The sequence below is a fragment of the Merops nubicus genome, unplaced genomic scaffold (assembly GCF_000691845.1).
Source record: "Merops nubicus isolate BGI_N331 unplaced genomic scaffold, ASM69184v1 scaffold42769, whole genome shotgun sequence".
NCBI classification, from domain to species: Eukaryota; Metazoa; Chordata; class Aves; order Coraciiformes; family Meropidae; genus Merops; species Merops nubicus.
Genome location: NW_008631046.1, coordinates 63 through 10,726, shown reverse-complemented (window position 1 = coordinate 10,726; position 10,664 = coordinate 63). Strand labels below are relative to the sequence as shown.

Sequence of the window (10,664 nt, the reverse complement as noted above, 5' to 3'; positions counted from 1 at the left end):
AGTGCCAGAGCACCTTCCGAGCCGCTCCGCGCCTCCTCCGCTCCCCGGCTCCCCACGGTGGCTTTGATGTCGATCCTACAAATTATACTGGGTGGAAGGGACTGAGCAGAAGCAAATGGAGCGGTGTTTATTTTGGGAAAGGGAGAAATGAGCAGATTGTTCCTCTTGCGTAGGAATGTGGGAAAATTACAGTCGTACGAGCAGCGCTGAGTTTCATTTAACAAATTAAGTCGGCGCCTTTTCTGCCAGGTAACGCTAGCTACCTACAAAGGGCAGTTAAGTCTGCCCTTACTCTTCCTGACATCATGTACAGATCACATTGTAGCTTTTTGCTTACTTGGTTCCATTTTGCCCTTAAACCATCAATTGCATTTTCCTCACAGTGACTTTCATTGTGAAACAAGCAGCTGGAGCTGTAAAAGTGCAAAAATAGTTAATATTTTCAATGAAATGAGCATTGCTTGAAATGAAGTTTCCAATACAGAATTCATATGGTCTCTTGCACATAACTGAAATCTGCCCAGAGGTGTATACAATATATTTGCCTGACACCGTTTAGCTGAATTTCATTTAAACTGCTAAAACTGAATTCATCATTGCATTTGATGTGGAAATTGAAATGACATCCCCCTGGCTGGCAGCCTGGGAAGGAGGCACTGCTGCAACAATCTGGGGTCACTGAGCATTCTTCTCCATCTCCCACAGCATTCACCTGAAATCTGCTGTTCTTTCCAAGCACCCACAGGGAAGAATTGTCCTTCAGGAAGAGGCTTTTCAGAACTGTGTGCCCCGAGTACTCTGCTGGGCAGAGCAGATGGGATTTCACTTGAAATCTGAGCACACGTTCTCCTTCATGTCCCAGCCCGGGCAACCTGGACTTGGCTTAAAGTACCCCCATGCCTAGCACGGGTGGAAAAGGGTGATCATATGTAAAGAACTGAAGGAGAAACATGCTGCAAAGAGTGACTGCAGTATCCATTTTATAACCATGCAGATAGATCGGGAACTTTTAAATACGTGTCCTTTCAGTCTGAGTTTCCCAGTGCTTTGAAATAAAGCAAAGAAAACAAACAAAAAAAATCAGTAGAGCCACAGTATGGATTCATTCCATCCCTCAGGCTCCACTTCTCTGTTCTCCACGGGCATCTCTTAGGTGGGCGAGGGGATGCAGTGGAAGGTCTGTTGCGATGCCCCCTGTGCTCTGCTGGGGCCCGTCCTGCTGCCGCGCGGCCCGCGCAGGCTGCTGGCTGAGCAGCTTCCCCCTCAGCCTCTGCCCCGCTCAGGAGCAGGAAGCTCGCTGCACAGAGCACCTGAAATGGCCACGGGGGCCAGGAAGTGGGTCACTGGGCAGAAACTCTTCTCTTGCTTCTGCAAACGAACATCCTGCCCTGAGCTGGCACCGCTCGAAACAAAGCGACTCAAAACCCACAGGGCTTCGAGTGCTTCACCTGTAGAATTAATGACTGCACAGCCTGTTTCCTGCACTCCACTCCCAGCTTCAGCAGTTTGGCTTAAATGCTCTGTATTTTATGACTTGCATCATAAAGAACATAAGTTTTCCTGCTCCAAACGAGAAGCAGGAGCAGTGGAGTTGTGAGGAGCACGGTTCTGCAGGCACTGCCGGAAACGTCTCGCTGAGCAGGAGGGCTGTGGCACAGCTTTGGTGCTCTGCCTGTTGGACAAAATGTGACTTTTATTGTCCTAAGGGAGGGGCTGATTTTGTGGCGTTCCTGTTTCGAGTCTTCCAAGATTATTTTACTCCCTTTGGTCCTGTAAAAACCATAAAAGGTTCGATTATGAAACCATAAACTGTCCCTAGCTCCAGCAGAGTCAGTTCCCATACCACCTGAATGCTAACAGTGCAGAACACAGGGCAGCTTCATTACTCTTTAGAAGAGAATGGGTTTTTCCTTCCACCCTCAAAGTCTGCAGGCATTCGGGTGTTTTCCTTAGTTGTCCTTTTCAGCTAGTTGTTCTGTGACTCAGTTCCACACACCTGAATTCTTCCACTACTCTGACAGCTCACGTACACTTCCAGCCAAACGCTGCAGGAAGGTGAGTGGGGCAGCACCACGGAGCAGTGCAGGCGCTGTGTCCCCTGCTCAGGGTGGCACCACCAGGGTAGCCTCAGAGGACCAAGCCCCAGCACCTGCTGAAATGGTCCGTGAGGCTGTCTCTGAGTTCTGGGGGTCGCTTTGGCACTTCCCATCACCCCAGTGGCAGTCTCTCTCTTGCAAGACTGTTTGGCCAGTGCTGGCCTCTCCTTCTGCCCAGCTCAGGCACTTCCCGTGGCTGTCAGGGTCGAGTTGGTTGGTTCTTTGCTTCAGCACAGGTTGCAGTGTGTATGAGCTCAGTAAATTATCTGTACTTTAATTTCTTCTCTGCTCCGTTGTAGGTGCGCATAGCTGCAAAATTCATCACTCATGCTCCCCCTGGAGAGTTCAATGAGGTGTTCAATGGTAAGTGAATAAGGAAAAGTTATCAGGGGTGTTTTTGTCACGTTTCATCTGTTACAAGAGTCTAAGGGCGTGTCCCCATGTCCTGCTTTTAAGGGTAAGAAGTGGCGAGGGACAAGCATGCTGTCATCCTGTGACTGTATATGCTTAGTTAAATGATTTAATCATTTTGATGTTGGCATTAGTACAGTTGAAAATGAAATGCATAAAGAGAAACATTCAATCAAAGAATCCAGTAACGTACTCGAACTCTCCCCTCTCCAGATGTCCGGTTACTGCTTAACAATGACAATCTTCTCAGGGAAGGAGCAGCACAGTAAGTACTAATATTTCAAACAAGTCAAATTACCACCAGAGATGCATTTGTTTTCTTACCCCCATCATTCTGTGATGAGGAAAGCCTCGAGCTGTATTGAGAGCAATCTTCTATAACTCCATATCCCCCCACAAACTACCTAAGGAAAGCCGTGGATGATTGTTTTTAAAAGCCCTAAATGGGGATTTGTGCTGTAGAGGCCATATAAAAACTGACAGGAGGGCACTCTGCCATGAAGTTTAACTCTGCAGCAGCAAGTCTGGTCTTGTTGGAGCATGATCTGTAAAGCAAGTGAAGCCTGAAATACTGAGTAATCCTGAGCTGAAGTTCAGAAAAGAGAACTGCCCTCAATAGAAAAAGCTTTCAAAACACCTTGTTTACTTGCACAGTCTCATCAGAAGGTGCTTAAAGGTTATGCATATGAGCTTCTTGATGCTAAGATTTTACGTCAGGCTAGGTGACATGTCAGTCAGCAGGTCTTTACATAAGGAAATTGCTGTAAATATTAGTCTACTTGTTTGTCTGCCTTGCTGCTGTCTAAATTGTAGCTGGGGTGTTCCTGTTCTGCCTTGGCTTGCTCATATTCCCCTAGGCTGCCTGCTGGTCTGCTTTTGAACTCTGTGCTTTCCTGGTCACCACTAAAGAAACCTGGCTTTAGATGTGGGGTTTTCAGAGCTAGTGTCAGTAAAAGGTATTGAAAAATCCTTCAAGAGCACTCGTGTGTATTATTTGTCAAATTAAGTTCAAGTTTTCTGTAATATAAATCACACCATGTACTTTTTCTGGAGTCAAAAATAGAAGTGCATGTACACTTAAAGTTCATGTCCCTCTAATTCTTACAGTGCATTTGCACAGTATAACATGGACCAGTTCACTCCAGTGAAGATAGAAGGGTATGATGATCAGGTAAGAGGAAGCTTCTTACACTTGTTTGTATTGCCACAACGCTGTGCAAAAACAATAAAAATGTTGTTTTCTCAAGATGTTGACTAGTTTCATTCTGCTCACAGGTTACCACCTCTCCTTCCCCTGTACATCTTTATATCACAAAGCTTTTTTTGTTCTCACAGAAGCAGCATAGGTGAAATGTTCTCTTAAAGTAGTATCAGACAAGACCTAGTAGCTCTGATTCATTGTTCCTTTTAGAAAAGCTCCATGCTGAAGTCACTGGAATTCTGCTCAGAGTATGAATGATTAAAGATTGCTGTTTATTAATGCTCATTTACAAATCCTTGTGTTGCTGCCTGCTTACAGTTCCACTGACAATCAGTAGCAGATCCTTAATAGTTCTGGATTTTCTGCATTTTTAATGTTCTTAGCTACCCTAAAAGATAAATTGTATCTTTGATTATACCAATCTAATACTATCCAGTCTATGCCAGCAAAATACTTCTTATTTTAATTGAGAACAAGCAGCAAGTGCTGCAGAGGATGGAAAGCTGGCCTGACCATCTGTCCTGTTCTCTGAGCCAAGAACTGACCCAGCTTTTCTGCTGTCCCAGATATGGTCATGGAAAGCAGATATTTTTAAGAGGCCTGTCCATAAAAATAGCTTTGACAAGAGAAAGTTAAGAATACAACTTGAAAAAAGAAGTCAGTGTTTGGAAAGCCAGAAAATGATGGTGAATAAGGCAAAGGAGAGGGAGAGTACAGCACTGCTTTGCCGTGCACTGTAGTGTGTGTGTGTTGGGAGCAGCCACATCTATGTGCCTCTCTTGACCATGAGGGCTATTGCTGTGACAATAACTGGTAAATTCTAGAGTAAAAGTCTTCATTTCCTTTAAAAATGGGGAAGAAAAGCAGCAAAAATAACTCTGAATGCAAAACCACCTGTTTGTATTGTAAGGATGCCGAACTTTAAGCTAAATGTCTACATTGTTATAATGCAGCCATTTCTGGGTGCAGGACTAAGTGCAGTGTTGCTGTGAAGAGCAGAGAGTTTACCTCCAGCCTCACTCTAGCTACTGTTGGTGAAATCTTTACTAAAAATCCTTGTTTCTTTATGTGGTATTATAGCTCCGTGAAAGAATTTGTTGAAACGTTAGTATCTGTTCAAAGGGGGAAAACACCATCCAGCACATCTACAGCAGTGCAAGTTGGTCCTAATTTTCACTTCTTTTACAGGTCTTAATCACAGAACATGGTGATCTGGGCAATGGCAGATTTTTAGACCCAAGAAACAAGCTTTCTTTCAAGTTTGATCATTTAAGGAAAGAAGCCAGCGACCCCCAGGCCGAGGACACGGAGTCAGGATTACGGCAGTGGCGAGACGCCTGCGACAGCGCGCTGAGAGCTTACGTGAAGGATCACTACCCCAACGGCTTCTGCACTGCTGAGTATCCCTCTGGTCTCCCCGAAACCTCCTTGCTCTGTCAGCCAGTACTGGGGGCAGACTTTGTGCTGGGCAGTGCTGTTTGAATTCTCCATCCTCACGAGTGGTTTTGATAACTTTGGGATATCAGGTTCCAGAGAGGGAGCAAACACCTTGCAATGCACACAGGGGTGAAGATGTGTTAGACCTTATTTTTCATAGTCATGACTGCCCAGCACCTTAACACCCATGGTTACTGAAAAGGAGGTGTTGTTTGTACATCAGTGCAGTGGAGGTGTTGGGCAACATATTAGTGGTACATGCTCCCAGTGAGATTCCATAACATCAAAGCCTCCACATTAGTGCCAAGAACAGAAATTAAGAATTACTTTCCTCAGCTCTTGGGCCTTTTTAACTCTTTTTTTTCTAAATACAGGTTTATGGTAAATCTATAGATGGACAGCAGACAATTATTGCCTGTATTGAGAGCCACCAGTTCCAGCCCAAAAACTTCTGGTAAGACTATTTCAGCATGGTGTATTTTCTTACTTGTCCTCACACAAACCCACCCTCTATGCATTCTGACACACTCTGAAGGGCAAGTAGTCATGAGCTTCCCAAGAAGTTCTGCTTCTCATTCTGTAGTCTGTTTTCTATGACCAGCCTTTGGCAGTCCCTGAAGCCTTCAGTGTGGCTCAGTGACTATCCAGTGAGAAAAGCTTTAGCAGAGTGAGACAGAGCCCTGACCTAGTCCAGAGCACAGGTGGCACTGGAGCTGCTCTGCTTTCAGCTGTGCCTCAGAAGTGTAATTCAGTGCTGTGTAAAGCACTGTAACATCAGTCATAAGACAACAGCAGAAACAATTTGCTCTTGTTAGGTTGATTCTTTTTGTTGTTAGAGCTTTTTGGGAATAGTTTTCATGCTTTAATTGTTTTCAGGAACGGTCGCTGGAGATCAGAATGGAAATTTACCATCACACCACCAACAGCTCAAGTGGCTGCAGTGCTCAAAATCCAGGTGGGTTACTCTTTTGGGCAAAACCAGGAGAAGCTGCATTGTGCTTCTCTTAAATGCCTTTGACTCAGGATGAGGTGCTGGAATACAGCCAGGATGTCCCTCTCACGTCGAGATGCTGTTAAACTGCAGTTCAAGAAATCAGTTCTTAAGTCTAGTGTGCTGGACATCACCTACAGTCTGGCCTGTGGTTTATTACATAATGTTACCCTGTATGCCTCCATTCTGCTTCCCTTTATAGGGCTAAAACCTATACCATGAATCTTTCTAATTGCTCTTATTTCAACTCTAGGCATTTACTGCATTAGCATAATCTTGAACAGTCTTAACAAAGAATGAAACCTTTTAGAAAATCCATCCTGCTTTTAGTCTCCATGTAAGCAGAGAAGACATTCTGGTAGCATTTGGGGCTCTAGGGATTGGGAAATGAGTGTTAATGATCACCTGCATCTTGTCTCTTTGTCCAGGTTCATTATTATGAAGATGGCAATGTTCAGCTGGTTAGTCATAAAGATATTCAGGACTCTGTACAGGTTTCAGTAAGTATGCTAGATTTTTTTTTATGATAAAGCAAATATTTTATTTCTTAAGTGCCTTGTGAAGCATACACTTCCATAACTAATTCTCCTGACTTCAGTGAAATTTTAGGATGACTGGCCAGTGTAGTAGTTGCGTTTAGAGCCATATGGGAAACACAGATTCTCAGTTGTTTGAAGTTAAAACTGCATTAGGAAGTCTCTATTGGAAAGCTTATGTTAGGAGGTTCAGTTAAAAAGGAGTTTTTTAATCTACTTGTGAGGGAAACAAACAGCAAGAGCAGTGTACTAAAGGAAAATAAGCCCTGTGGTACAGTAGAGGGAGCAACAGTCCCACAGCCCCTGGTCTGTATGGCAAAGGCCCCTCTGCTTCCCCTGTGCTCACTAGGGTGCAGTCCTGCACAAGCTGCAGCCAGCACAGGCCGAGGTGAGCAGGAGCCCAGCTACACACGTGACAAAGCTGCCAGTGTTCCCCCCTTCATCTGTTCTCAGCCTGTCATTAGGCAAGAAATCTATTGTGTGGCTTTTCCAAGTTGCTCTTAAACATAAAAAATTATCTTTTTTCTCTTTGTAGAGCGATGTCCAGACAGCTAAGGAATTCATTAAGATAATAGAAAATGCAGAAAACGAGTACCAGGTAAGATCAGTGGTGGTTAACTGATGTAATCGTAGCACGCTCCACTCACAGTTAATGGGAACAGGGAAAACTGACCTCAAAATCCATTTTGGGCTGAATCTGGTACTGACTGTAAGGATCACTCAGAAAAGGGCAGTAGTACTTTGTTAAAAGAGTAGAGTTGTAAAGCTGTGTGTAAATAAATTTGCTGTGTTGTTATCTTAAAGGGTTACAAGTGTTACCTGGAACAAGGGTGGAAGGGGGAGGGCGTGAGTCTGAGTTTTTCCTTCTATGACAGTGAGAAGAGGAAATCTGCATCACAGCTTCTGACATTGTCCCAGCCTGTGTGCAGGGGCTTGATACAGGTCAGGCAGGGAAACACCTGAGGAGCTGCCACAGTCACAGGGGAGTTCACCAGAAGCCCTTTTACTGACACAGCCCACAGCGTTCGTTTAGTTAACGGCACCTTTGCCTTGTGAAAGGGGTTTTTGGGATTAACCCCAAGTCTGGATTCTCCCTGTGGCTTATCCCTGTGTGATGGACTCCACTTGCCTTTGCAGACAGCCATCAGTGAGAACTACCAGACCATGTCAGACACCACCTTCAAGGCCTTACGCCGGCAGCTGCCCGTCACCCGCACCAAGATCGACTGGAACAAAATCCTCAGCTACAAGATTGGCAAGGAAATGCAGAACGCCTAACGAGGAGACCTGGGAAATGTTTGTGTGCAAAAAAACAAATGTGGTCCTATGCCAAGTAGATGGTTTCTAAACCAGTGCAGCATTTTTTTTCTAGGGCTTTCAAAGTTAACAGGTTTTCTAGCCTCAGAGAGAACTGTGGAACAAATAGTGTTGTCTTTGTGTTTTGTGTTTCCTGCCGCATCAACTTCCTGCTGTGACCCCATTCACTGGTAGGTCCTTTTAACTAAGCCACATCCATGGTTCAGGAGTGTAGCTGTTTTCAGTCACCGATTGTACCGGTTGGAAAACTTCCTAGCTGGAAAAGCCCTACTCTAAATAGAGCTGAGGGTGGGGAGCGTGCCCCTCGCCCGTACACAGCACTCCAGGTACTCCAGTAAGTTTGTCAGGCCTGCCAACAGCTCACGGCGCTCTGCTGCAAGGTGTAATAAATGCAAACAGAGTAAATCCTCATGTACCCTTACCACTGACCTCCACAAAGCAAAAGCCTACAGGCTTTGATTTTACTATAGAAATGAGTTTACAAGATCCTTTACAGAAATCCCTATGCAGCCAGCTCTTCCAGGGACTTTTTTTTTTTTTAATCTGAAGATTTGAGCCACGTTCCCCACAAGTGAACATTTTTGCTCTCCCCTCCCTCGTGTGTACGGTTACGAGACGTCTGCATTTCTACAGTCCCAGGTTCCTGTGTTGAATCACTGCTGAGCCACGTGGGCTGGATGGTGATTAAAAATGCAATGTCTGCAGAATAATAGGTATGTTGTGCTTTAATGCTTTGTGGCAGGTTCATAGAATTTGTATCACAGGTGTATGGATGGATAGTGTACAAAATAAATAAACTTGCACCAAAGTGAGAGAAAAAACCTTTCCCTTTTGTCTCAGTTGTGGCCAATTTCTCATCATACTTAAAGGGATTTTGGAATTAATCTCTTCATTGCTCTCTAAACACTTGCTCTGTGTGTTGTGTAAAAACAAAACCAGCAGTCCTACGAATTCCTCGCAAGGGGAGGCCGAGGAGGCGTGTGCCTGCTTTCTCAGTGAGAGCTTGGAACATGGATTCACAGCAAAATAGAACCCCTCTGGTGAGCTCATTGCCTCTGTCTGCGCTCCGTTGTCACTGGGCCTGCTTGCAGGTGCAGTCTTTTAAACTGGCTTGTGTCTCCCCAATTTTAAACACACAAAGAGGTTGGGAAGGTAGGGATGGGACTGCCTGTGCATTATAGTTCAGGTTTTGCATAGTATACCACAAAGTAAGTGTCTACCCTTTGTGAGAAGTTTTTTCTAAATAAAATACATTTGTATTTGCTGTTGGGACTGACCATTCATCCAACAGGCATCCTCTATACCAGGTGGTGTGGTAGAAATAACACTGGTGTGTTTTAAAGCCAGTTGTGTCTGTTCTTCTGAGGTCTCACTTCTGTAAGCCCCTGATGAAGGCAGATGTAAAGGTCACAGCCCAAAAGCAGGGCCAGCACTGCAAACCCACAGGGGATGCTCTCACCGTGGGACACAGACCAGGAAACAGGAGGTCCAAAAACTTCCAAATTAAGTCCCACAGCTCTAAGGAAGCCCTTCAGCCCAGGGAAAGCAGTGGACAAGGTTATCCCCCTCATCTGTCACCTCCAACACCGAGCTCACCTCTTCTACACAGCTTGTGGAGCAGCTGCCGATGCCCTGGGCCGGGGCTGCCCGGGGGACACACACTCTGCAGAGCGGCCCAAGGACGGCACCGGCCCCGCCAAAGCCAGCGGCTGTTCGAGGGGGGGGAGGGAGGAGAGGTTGTGTGGGTGAGCCCCCGAGGTCGGTGGCCCTGGGCCCCTCCAGACAGGCGCTGCCGCAGCCGCCAGAGATAAGGCCCCGCGCACCGAGCGCTTATCGGCCTCAAGGCCAGGCTGGCCCGCCCCCGCCTGGCCCAGCCTTAGGGCACCGCTATCTCTTTGGCCTTCTCCAAATCTTACACTAATCATCCTTCAGGCTGACTCATTCTCCTGCCCCGCCGCCCTTCACTGCGGGCTCAGCTATCCCTGTCCTAGCCCCTTCCCAGCTCCCGTTCCTCAGGAGAGCGGCACCTGGCTGACCCACCCCTGCCGGGACACCCAGCGAGGGCCAGCCCAGCGGTGCCATGCCCAGAGGCATCCTAACCCTTAAAGCCACTGGCTATTGTCTGCTGAAGACCAGGGACTTCAGCCAAGACTGCTACCAGCTCCGGAGCAATCCCTGTGCTGGGCTGGCTCTGGGAAGTGTACAAAAGTCAGAGTGACCTCAGGTGCATGGCAGCGAGCAGCCGCTGCAGCGTGGCTGAGCCAGGGACAGCTTAGCCCAGCCCTGCAGGATGGGTCCTGCCAGCCCAGATGGCAGCCAGGCTGCCCAGGTGCCCACAGGCAAGGAGCTTTCCTGTGTGTTTGCAAGATCAGTGCTTAAAGCTCCGGGATTTTGCCTGCAATACACAACAGAAAGACTTAGACGGAACTTCTCCAAAGGCAACACCCCCACGTTTCAGACCTCAGAGCCCTTCCACAACCTGCAAAGGGCCCTACTCCATTACAGTCTGTCAGCCACCCCCAGACAGTGGACGTCAGCAGAGCTGGGAGCAGAGCAAAAGCACCAGAGCGTAGGTGGAGAAAACATCAGACTTACCCAAACACCCTTGGGCCACAAGCAGGGCAAAAGCGTCACCAAGAGCAGCCCCAGAGCCTTGAGCTGTTTTACAGAGACAG

At 46.7% G+C, this 10,664-nt stretch overlaps 1 protein-coding gene across 1 annotated transcript; it reads left to right on the top strand.

The window, feature by feature from the left end:
* Positions 1-1,986: 1,986 nt before the first annotated feature.
* On the top strand, positions 1,987-8,478 carry LOC103779826 (F-actin-capping protein subunit alpha-1; the record flags this gene model as incomplete). Its single annotated transcript, XM_008947471.1, has 10 exons — positions 1,987-2,055; positions 2,396-2,459; positions 2,721-2,772; positions 3,615-3,678; positions 4,897-5,103; positions 5,520-5,599; positions 6,022-6,100; positions 6,565-6,636; positions 7,208-7,270; positions 7,810-8,478. Coding segments are annotated over 10 exons (891 nt in total), but the record flags the coding sequence as incomplete, so codon positions are not given.
* Between the last annotated feature and the right edge of the window lie 2,186 nt (positions 8,479-10,664).